Consider the following 10143-nt stretch of genomic DNA (forward strand, 5'->3'; position numbering starts at 1 on the left):
ATAATTGTTAACTAGCGAAATTTTCTCGAACGACCGTCTTAATTGTAAGTGAAAAAAAATGTTTAAATAATGGTCGTAAAAATATTTCGCTTCGTAGAGCCTTTCTTACATACATACTTAACAAGATCGTGCCATAAAAGTTAAAAAAATATTTATACTTTGTTTATAACAATTTTTTTACTTAAACAAAAACTTAAAAATCCATGTAATGATGTTAAAAAAAATTTTTTTTTTCTAAATCATCATATAATCGTTTTTTTATTAATACAAGATATTTATTGATTTGCAAAAAAAGAAATTTTTTTTTTTAATTTTAAATAAAAGTAATATTCATGATAATCAAAAAATTTACAAAAAAAATTTTTCTATACTTTGTTATATATGGTTGTTTTTGTTAATTTTAGAAGTTTTAGAAAAAAAATAAACAAAGGTTGAATTTTTGTTTTTAACAAATTGGTAAGTTAATAAACAATAGAATTGTTGATAAAAAAAAAAAATTTTTCTGTTACTTTATAGAAGACTGTCAATTATGATTTTTAGGAAAAAAAAAATTTCTTAACTAATTATTTAAACAATAGAAAATTAAAAAAAACGATTATAAACAATTAAAAATTGTTATTAAGGAAAAATTTTTTTTTTTTAAATCATAAAATTTTTAATGTAATAAAGTTGTGTTAAATTTTTTTTAAAAAATATTGATTTAATCAATTTGTTTAAAAAAAATTTATCAACAAATGGCGGGAATTTTTTTTTTTGCAAATCAATAAATATCTTGTATTAATAAAAAAACGATTATATGATGATTTAGAAAAAAAAAATTTTTTTTAACAACATTACATGGATTTTTAAGTTTTTGTTTAAGTAAAAAAATTGTTATAAACAAAGTATAAATATTTTTTTAACTTTTATGGCACGATCTTGTTAAGTATGTATGTAAGAAAGGCTCTACGAAGCGAAATATTTTTACGACCATTATTTAAACATTTTTTTTCACTTACAATTAAGACGGTCGTTCGAGAAAATTTCGTTAGTTAACAATTATTTAACTTGTTGAAAAATTAACTTTAAGTAAAATTTTTAACGGGAATAAATTAATTATAGTGTTCAGAACACACCATAATTTTTTCAAATTTAAAAAAAAATATTCAATACCTTAAATAAATTAATTAATGTGCCGTAGTCGCTTTTGACGCCACGCGCGAATCCTAAAAATGTCAAGAGCAGACCTATTTTCAGCGTTAAATTAACATTATAAATAATGGAGATAGAGTTCTGGGAGTCAGGAGTTTTTCATTAGAAATTTCCTCCTCTTTCAGAATCTTTATTTGAAATTTCTTAAATATTAATAGTTTATTAAATATTGGCAAAAAACTAAATGCCATTATTTTTTCATCTTTAATGGTCTATAACTTTTGCATTTTTTTATGTGCTAATACACGCTTTTAGCACATTTTTCTAGACGTCATTCCGGATCCAATGAGCTATCGCACATAATTTTAAGAGTAGTATCTCTATTTTGTTCCATTTTCAACTTGTCGACTAGACTATTTAGTACCAATCTAGCCATCACCTCAATAATAAGGCGGTGGCCAGATATGATCGGTGCGTGATAAGCTCGGCAATCGACATGATGGGTGAGCGACTTGCGTTTTTGTGCACGATGTGGGTGCCGGCGGTTCCGCACTGAGGGTTTCCCACGGGAAGCGGCGCTTGTGCTCGGGTGGTCATGTGCAGTGCCGGATTAGCCACATAGCAAGAGTAGCAAATGCTACGAGCCCCGCGAACTTAGGGGCCCCGCGCTCCAATACCTGTCTGACGTAGTAGATAGTAGCGTCAAATATCTTGCATACCTTTAACGCGAAGCGCTTAGTCTATGCTTCGCTTCCACTTAAAAATAAACTCGACTTCGTCAAGTATAATCGTAAAAATAAGTACGTATTTATCTTTTTAGCGTTAATTTTCAAAATTTAATTATAATCGATATACATATTTAGACTAGCATGTTATTTGTACCCTTCAGATTTTAATTTTTATATAGGTATACATTTATTTTGCGAGTTTACGTAGCCGAGATTGTACTTTTCTAATCGATTTTTATATAATATCGATTATCAGTATTTTGAGGAAACAGGCGAACTATTTAAATCCTAACCAAGGGCCCCTAGGCAGAATTTGCTACAGGCCCCGCGCTGGCTTTATCCGGTACTGGTCATGTGTGGTGTGATCTTAATAGACTTATTGGTTGTATTAGTATGACGTAACCACAGGAAGTATCGACCATCAGTAAAGTACGATTTATCGTTTTCAATAAAACGTACCTACTCTTAAACAAAGACAAAAAGTGAAGAAGAAAAAAAGATTCAATTAAGACTTTTCTATTAAAAACTTATATTGAATTTATTAGATCTCACCAATACACGATTAATCAGCGGTTATCTTCCAATCAACTAACCCGAACTCTTAATTTCACCAGTCATGATATCGAGACATTAATTAATATGAAGTCAATCTTCATATTTTTGCTTTGCGTAATAGGAGAACGACTCAAATTCAGTGTAGAAGAATAATTTATCAATCAAAAAACATGTTAACAATAATGCGGTTATTAGATCGAAAAATCGTTTTACCAGAACATAATGTGATTAAACTTGGTTTAATATTTTTTTAGGATTATAACTAAAGAAAGTAAGCCTTAATGTAATAAAAATTTTAACAGGAAACGGCACATTGATGAATTAACTACATATATTTTTACTAATAAATAAAACAAAACATTTTATACACTTATTTATTGCTAACCACCACTGTATCCTTACAAAGTACGGCCAGGAATCGAAGGAGTGTCCCCAAATACATGTAAGATCTTAAAGCCAGTTACGTATCGCGTGTGTTTACATGAAGTCGGTTAACTCGATCGGCAATGTCAGCACTGTATATCTACGGCAGTAATAAATACGGAATAATATTTTAAACATGATTATTTGTTGCGAACTTATTTAAAAATTGATATTTTTAAGTGACAAAACCTTTTTCAAATTAAATTTTACAATTAGCTGAAGTGACCATTTGCCCTAATATACGACAGGAGCTCACTTTAGAATCTATTCCAAAGCGGCAGCACCAGAGATAATTTCGATAAGTTCTCTGGTAATTACGGCTTGACGAGTTCTGTTGAAGGTAAGCGTGAGTTTGTCAATCATTTCTCCAGCGTTCTTGGAAGCGTTGTCCATAGATGTCATACGAGCCGATTGTTCGGAGCAAGCGCCCTCTTTGAGCGCATAGAAAATCATGGATGCGAGTGAAAACTCCATGTATGATTGCATCACGTCGGAATCGAGGGAATCGTATGTTGCCAGTTTTGGAGCACTCTGAAAGTTAATATTTAATAGAAAAAAATTGCAATCAGTTATACTGTAAAAATTTAGTATTAAAAGTATTGTGTAGAAATTTTTGTAGTTATACTTCTTTAGGCGCGCTATGAAAAATTGATGAGAGTGAAATTTTACGATGCGCGCGCACCGTGACACAAAATTAACAGAATGAAGTTAGTTCTAGGTAGCATGAAAATCGATAATAACTATGTTCAAGTTGTATATTCTAGTATTTTTATATTTAGAACACGTGTTTCGTAACAGTACAATTAAACAGTGTGAATGAATAAATATTATTTTGGTGTTTTTATTAAATCAATTTCATATACGACGGTGATAGTATTTACTAATAATAATTTTGTTGATTAATTTTAATATTTATCGTGCATTTTAGTTATTTTTTTTTCCATACGGAAGTATAACTTCTAACGCATGTACATAAGTACACACACTTTTTTTTTAATTTTCTTTTGTGCTTATAATGTAATAAATTATTCTGTAACAATATAAATATTAGTATATTATCAAGCACCAACCTCAATAGATTTCAAGCTGAAGAGAGGCAAGTCAGATTGTTCATAGGAGACAACAGACCTGAACTTGTTGTAAACAATCTTGCCGGATCCAAACTCATAGCCGGAGGTCAGAATTGCATTTGCAATTGTGGCAGCGTCTTTGAATGTAGGTGGTAAGCGACCAATCTACAAGAGAATTAGTATTTTAGGATTTCTGTTTTAATATATAAAATAATAAAAATAAAATCCATTATTAAAAACATTTCTTTCTTGTATAATTTTTTTCTATAATAAACATATTTAGACAAAATCGCAGGCAGGTTTACCTCATTACAAACACTAATGATGTGTTTTCCATACAGACGTTGCAAAAATCCACGGGACTTATCTCCCACACAGATCACTTTAATGTTCTCAGCACCAGGCTCTTGCAACTTGGTACGAATTACTTTGCAGACACTAGTGTGTACTGCACCACATAGACCTAATAAAACAAAATGTCTTATTTTTTTATATATAGTTAGCAAAATAAATATGAGCATTTAATTTTTTATACATTCCTTTAATTTATTTTTTATTGTATAACATCCAAATAAAATTGATAAATAATGGATTAAACCAATTTAAACTATCCCGAAACATATATATTCTAGCACTTTACCTCTGTCGGAAGTCATGGCAATATACAATTTCTTAGGATCATCTTCAGGCGGTGTTACCTGTAAGTAAAATTTATTCTTTAAACTACCATAAGAAATATCTTATAATAATAGACTATGCATGAAAATATAAAATAAGCATGTTCTCCTGCCCTCAATTCCATAAACTCACTGGGCAAAAATGCCACACCATCATCCAAGAACACTGTCAATGATTATTCCACATCTGAGGTAATTGGCTAATTCCGAAGTGGTTCAATTTTTTCAAGATACAAACTACAGAAAATAACAAAATTATTGCTATCACAGCTTCATTACAGTAGTACTGAATAATTATTACTTGTGTGACAGATTTGGCGATGGAATACACACAAAAATTGTTATTTCCATGTGCAAATCTTCAAGATTTTAACCAGTCTTCTTATTTTTTGTACCTGGAAAGAGTCTGGTCATCCACAACACAAGAACAAATTTTTATACAGTTGTTGGGCCCCACACTAAGACATTAGTCTGAGGGCCTTTGTATACTCCTCATCTTTTTATCATCAACAATTTAATTAATAAAGTTTATTATTGTTTGTGCTTTTGCACATGTCACAACAATAACCAATAGAAAAGTAGAAAATGTATGGTTTCTTTATGAATTTCAATACATTTCACAAAATTTTAAATCTTCTTTTTTAATACAAAAATAACTTGGAGGTGTTCCAATCAAGGTCCCCTGAGACACCTACATAATCAATATCATGAAATTCAGTCGACGTAATTCTAAATCCAACCCTTGTTAATTCTAACTAAACTACTTTTTTACCGGATTGAAGTTATGTATAATTATAAGTTTATATTAATACATAACTTCAACCCGGTAAAAAAGTGTTTTTTTAAATGTGTAAAAGTTATGTTAATAAAAGACAATACTATCTAACTAAACTAACCTCAGCACGGTCATAGAAAGTAACAGAACCTTCTCCATATGGTCTAGCAGCCTTTAACTCACGCTCAGCACGAGTATATCTGAAATTTTTTTAGTTTCAATAATGAACAAGGCTGGTTAAATTGGATTGCAGGTCATGAACAAAATAAACTGCATAAAAAAATCATCTACTTAAAAAAGTAAGTAGTTAAGTGTTCAACATCCTACATTTCTTGAAGTAAAATTTATACAAATTAAAATGTTAATGTTACAAGAGAAAATAAGAACCATGAACCAAAAATATTCTTTTTAATTTTAAAGTACATATTTATGTACTTAGAGTTAATAAGAGAATAGAAAAATATGAACAATTCTAGTTATGATTCTTATAACAAGATTTTATTCTATAAAAAAAGTAATACTTTGAATGACACTAGATTAACTGTAACTGTACAAATTTATGTCAATTTAACGATTCCATTTTCTAAAATAAAAAAAATCCTTGTTCCTTGTTATAACACTGTGCAACAATTAAAAACTTACTTAGCAGCTGACACCATCTTCATGGACTGGGTAATTTTTTGAATATTCTTTACTGATTTCAGACGAAGCGAAATGGACTTCAAAGTAGCCATGTTACGGTTCTGCTGGTGGTTGACCACCATGGTCACCTGGGCGCAGACACCCGGAGCTACGCGGCCTAACATTTTAACTCTGAAATTTACAATCAGATGATAAGCTAATGCAGGTTATGTGATGTTATGTAAGAGGATTACACTTGATGCCGACTTCTACACATGTATATTTCTTGTCATATCAAAGAAAATAACAATTAAAAAATTAAAACACTGTCAATAAAATAATAACTACTAACTTTTCTTAGATTTTCTAACAAAAATTTATCACCAGTCCAAGAAAATGTAGCTGGTCGGAAAGATGGATATTGGACAAACGGTGACGTTTAAATTAAAGTGTTGCAAGTTGCAGCCTGTAATGCCCTAATTTTAATCAATGTCTGTGATATATCTAGCACGTCTAAGCAAGTCATGAAGGTCATATTTTTATTTTATATTTCACCCGATGGTGTTTTTATTTGCAATGACATTCCAATTTAAATTGGATAGTGCAAAAAACCATGATAATGTATCGTGAAGTACTAAAGTAGTGGTATTGTAAATCGTTATGTGTTAGTAGGTGACTAATAATTACCGGAAAAGTAAGAACTTAAAGTAAATAAATCATAGAGTTTATTATATTTAGGATAAGCAATAAATTAATCCCTTTAGCTTTAGCCGCATTCGGGTTCTAGAAATAAATAAAATGATACCTGGCAATTTATTATATACAGTAAAGTCAATTATCATTTATTATGACAATACAACAAATTGACGTATAATTTCAAACTTCAAAGCAAATGTAGTTTTTTTGTTTATTAAATTGCCGTGAACACTCAGTATTTCTATTTTCCTACACAAACATCTATATACCTGCGATAAAAAAAAAATATTTGTAAGAAGAAAGCCTACTACTGCTGCTGAAATTTATATACTGAACTACTTCTCCTTTTAACTTTACAGTTGCTTAAAAGGTTCGTTGACAAAAGATGGTCAAAATTAATATGCCAGAACAAGAAGAGAAGACACAAAATGATCAACAAAAGAACGTGGAAGTACCTGTTCGAGAAAGAACACAAACTGACGACTTAAACAAGAAGTTATTAACATCATTGTTTAATCGAATGAACGAAGGTGATAGTATGTTGTCAAAAATGCTGGAGCCAGATAATGAGAGCGAAGAAAATGAGGAATGGAAGTAATGTTCTAGTAATTTGTTTTACGAGAAATTGTGCTATGTAATTTTGTAAAAAATGTGCACTAATGAAGCTTAAATTTAACTGTTTATAATCATTTATTCATAATAAGTAACAGAGTAAACTTTTTGAAATAAGCTGTTTTTAAATTTAAATGATATGTTCCTTCCAATATAATATTGACTGTTCCTACTCCATACTACATATATCACCCCTATACTTTATTGCAGTCTTCAATTACTAAAACATGAAATATAATCATTCATTAATACAATAAGACATACAGATAAATTCTTATATACATATTGGATTATAAGTCAAACTAAGTAAAATAGGCATATATACCTATAATTTAAATTTATCATTTTTCTTAAACTTTATTGCTTGTTAGTTCTCTAAATAGTTCCATCTGTTCTCTTTAAATTTTACAGGCCTGAAGCACTTTCAATAATTGTCTGTCCCAACTTATTTATGGTATTTCTTCATCACAAGCAAAACCAACTATAATATGTAATTTTTAAATGGTTATTAGTCACACATTCAAGTGTAATTTATGAATCATAAAAGTATATAAAATTTCTGAACTACGTGATGGTATGAGGAAAAATGGCTATTTTAAATTTTTGGTCTTGTGTGTTGACTAGTTTGTTGAAACAAAGATGGTAATGCCCCGTATTCATGGGAAACATTTGTTGAGCAACAAAGTTGAATCAACGTGTTGCGGAGTTGCTGTCAACATGTTGCTGGCAACACTGCGTGTTGCAGAGTTGACAGCATCATGTTGACAAGCTCTCGCCCGACAAGCGTAAACATCAGTTTAGCGACAATTGTTGACGTGTGTGGACGAGTTTGCAACAGTTTATAAACATGGCAGTAGTGTGGAGCAATGATAAAATAATGCAATTAATAGAATTATTTCAATCAAAACCATTATTATGGGATTGTTCTATAAAACAATACAAAGATAGAAACAAAAAGAACGATGCATTCGAAGAAATTTCTCAAGTCCTAAATATACCCAAAAAAGACGTAGAAACTAAAATACATGTACTGCGTACTCAATTTACTAGAGAGAAAAAAAAGATGTCGGCAAAAAAAACTACAGGCAGCGGCGCAATAGAAAAATGTAAATGGATTTATTACGAGCCATTGGAATTTTTGTTATGTGGTGCAACTACTTCTGGTGAAACGGATACTATGATTAAAACAGTAAGTTGTTTTTGTATATAATTGTTTTATACTATTGTCTGTAAAATTATTACAATTACGCTACATTATTTTGCCATGGAACTCTTCCCTCTGGAGTTATAAAGTAATCGGCAAACTGTTCTCTAATACAAAGAGCTGATTGTGATGCAGGCCTGCCCCGTCTTTGCAAATCAATCATAGGAAACGAACTTAGTTCCCTTCGCCAAGAACCTTCTAATAGGTTACCTTCAGAGTCTTCAAAATCAAAAGTTTGTGGAGGTGTATATATGGATCTGGAAACTGAGTTACGTCTTAAGAAGTTATGTAAATATACACAAGCAATTACCACGAGTTCACAATTGGCTGGTTTTAACGGAATAGGTTTAGTGAATACACGGAACACCACACATAAAATGCCAAAAACATTTTCTATAATCCTCCTAGCTCTTGATAGTCTGTAATTGAATATACGCTTTTTGTTCCCACATTCATGAATGCCAGGATATGGTTTCATGATGTTCTCCGTTAGCGCGAAAGCACTGTCACCTACAATTACATACGGCATTTCTGTTCCGCCTTGTGTTATTGGTTCAGGCCGTGGCAGTTTAAGTGAGTTTTCTAACAATGCATTATAAAACGGTGTTTCTTGAAATATTCCACTGTCGGACGACCGACCCTTAGCTCCATAATTTGCGTAAATAAAGTTGTAATTGCCATCTGCAATTGCCATAAGTACCATGCTGAACTGATTTTTATAATTGTAGTATTCACTTCCAGAATTATTTGGCGCCACAATCATAACGTGTTTCCCATCAATGGCCCCAATGCAATGTGGAAAATTCCATCGTATTTCGAATTCACGACTTATTTGTTTCCATTCTTGTTCCGAACTTGGAACCTAAAAAATAAATAAATATATAATAAGATAATAATTTACAGGTAGATGAAAACAATGCACTTGAAAGTGGTATGGAGTCAGAGCCATCTCAATCACCAAGGCCGAATGCTACAACATCTACATCTTCGAGGAAAAGAAATAAGACAGATGAATCAAATGAAATATTAGAGGTTTTGAAAAGTGCTAAAAAAAAGATGGATGAAAGGGAGAAGAAGGATCCATTTGATATATATGGTGAATATATTGCTGCTGAATTAAGAAGTGTTAAAGATGACCAAGCCGTGACACAGGCAAAGTACCATATTAATAATATACTGTATGAATTAAAAATGGGACGATATAATACATATGGATATCAAACGGCATCTTCTCATCCATCATCAACACCAAATAATGTTCAGGAAACTGAAATAAGGGAAATTGAGAGACACGAAACAAATAGACTAGATGCATTACGAGACGAAACAGAAGATTCGGCTATACTAAACTTAGTTAACTATCTCAGTGATGAATCAACGCAATAGCATACACTGTTTTTTTTTTGTGTTTTTTAATTAATAAAATACTTGATTACACAAATAGTGTTCTTGTACCTTGACATATCCTGCTAGTGAGTTAATTAGTTCTTGACATACATCTGGTATAATTTTGCTAATCAATTGTTTTGATACTCTGAATGTGTATGAAAGAGAACTGTATGAATCTCCAGTTGCAAGATACAGTGGACAACCTGTATTGATTTAAACATAGTTGCTAGCAACATTCTCGCCGCTCACCAACAATGTTTAG

The 10143-nt window shown here is 31.0% G+C and overlaps 2 protein-coding genes across 2 annotated transcripts; both read right to left on the bottom strand.

Moving 5' to 3' along the window:
• Positions 1-2774: 2774 nt before the first annotated feature.
• On the bottom strand, positions 2775-6484 carry LOC125053036 (ATP synthase subunit gamma, mitochondrial). The gene is made up of 7 exons (XM_047654210.1): positions 6333-6484; positions 6002-6172; positions 5481-5559; positions 4548-4605; positions 4213-4370; positions 3908-4072; positions 2775-3368 (listed from the first exon to the last, which is right to left on the bottom strand). The coding sequence occupies exons 2-7, from the start codon at positions 6163-6165 to the stop codon at positions 3102-3104; spliced, it is 891 nt and encodes a 296-aa protein (XP_047510166.1). The 5' UTR covers positions 6166-6172; positions 6333-6484; the 3' UTR covers positions 2775-3101.
• Positions 6485-8482: 1998 nt separating this feature from the next.
• LOC125053038 (protein ALP1-like) lies at positions 8483-10068 on the bottom strand. Its single transcript, XM_047654213.1, has 2 exons — positions 9948-10068; positions 8483-9354 (listed from the first exon to the last, which is right to left on the bottom strand). Exon 2 carries the CDS (start codon positions 9253-9255, stop codon positions 8533-8535), a length of 723 nt encoding a protein of 240 aa, XP_047510169.1. The 5' UTR covers positions 9256-9354; positions 9948-10068; the 3' UTR covers positions 8483-8532.
• Positions 10069-10143: the final 75 nt, after the last annotated feature.

Source organism: Pieris napi, chromosome 10, assembly GCF_905475465.1.
Source record: "Pieris napi chromosome 10, ilPieNapi1.2, whole genome shotgun sequence".
NCBI lineage: Eukaryota > Metazoa > Arthropoda > Insecta > Lepidoptera > Pieridae > Pieris > Pieris napi.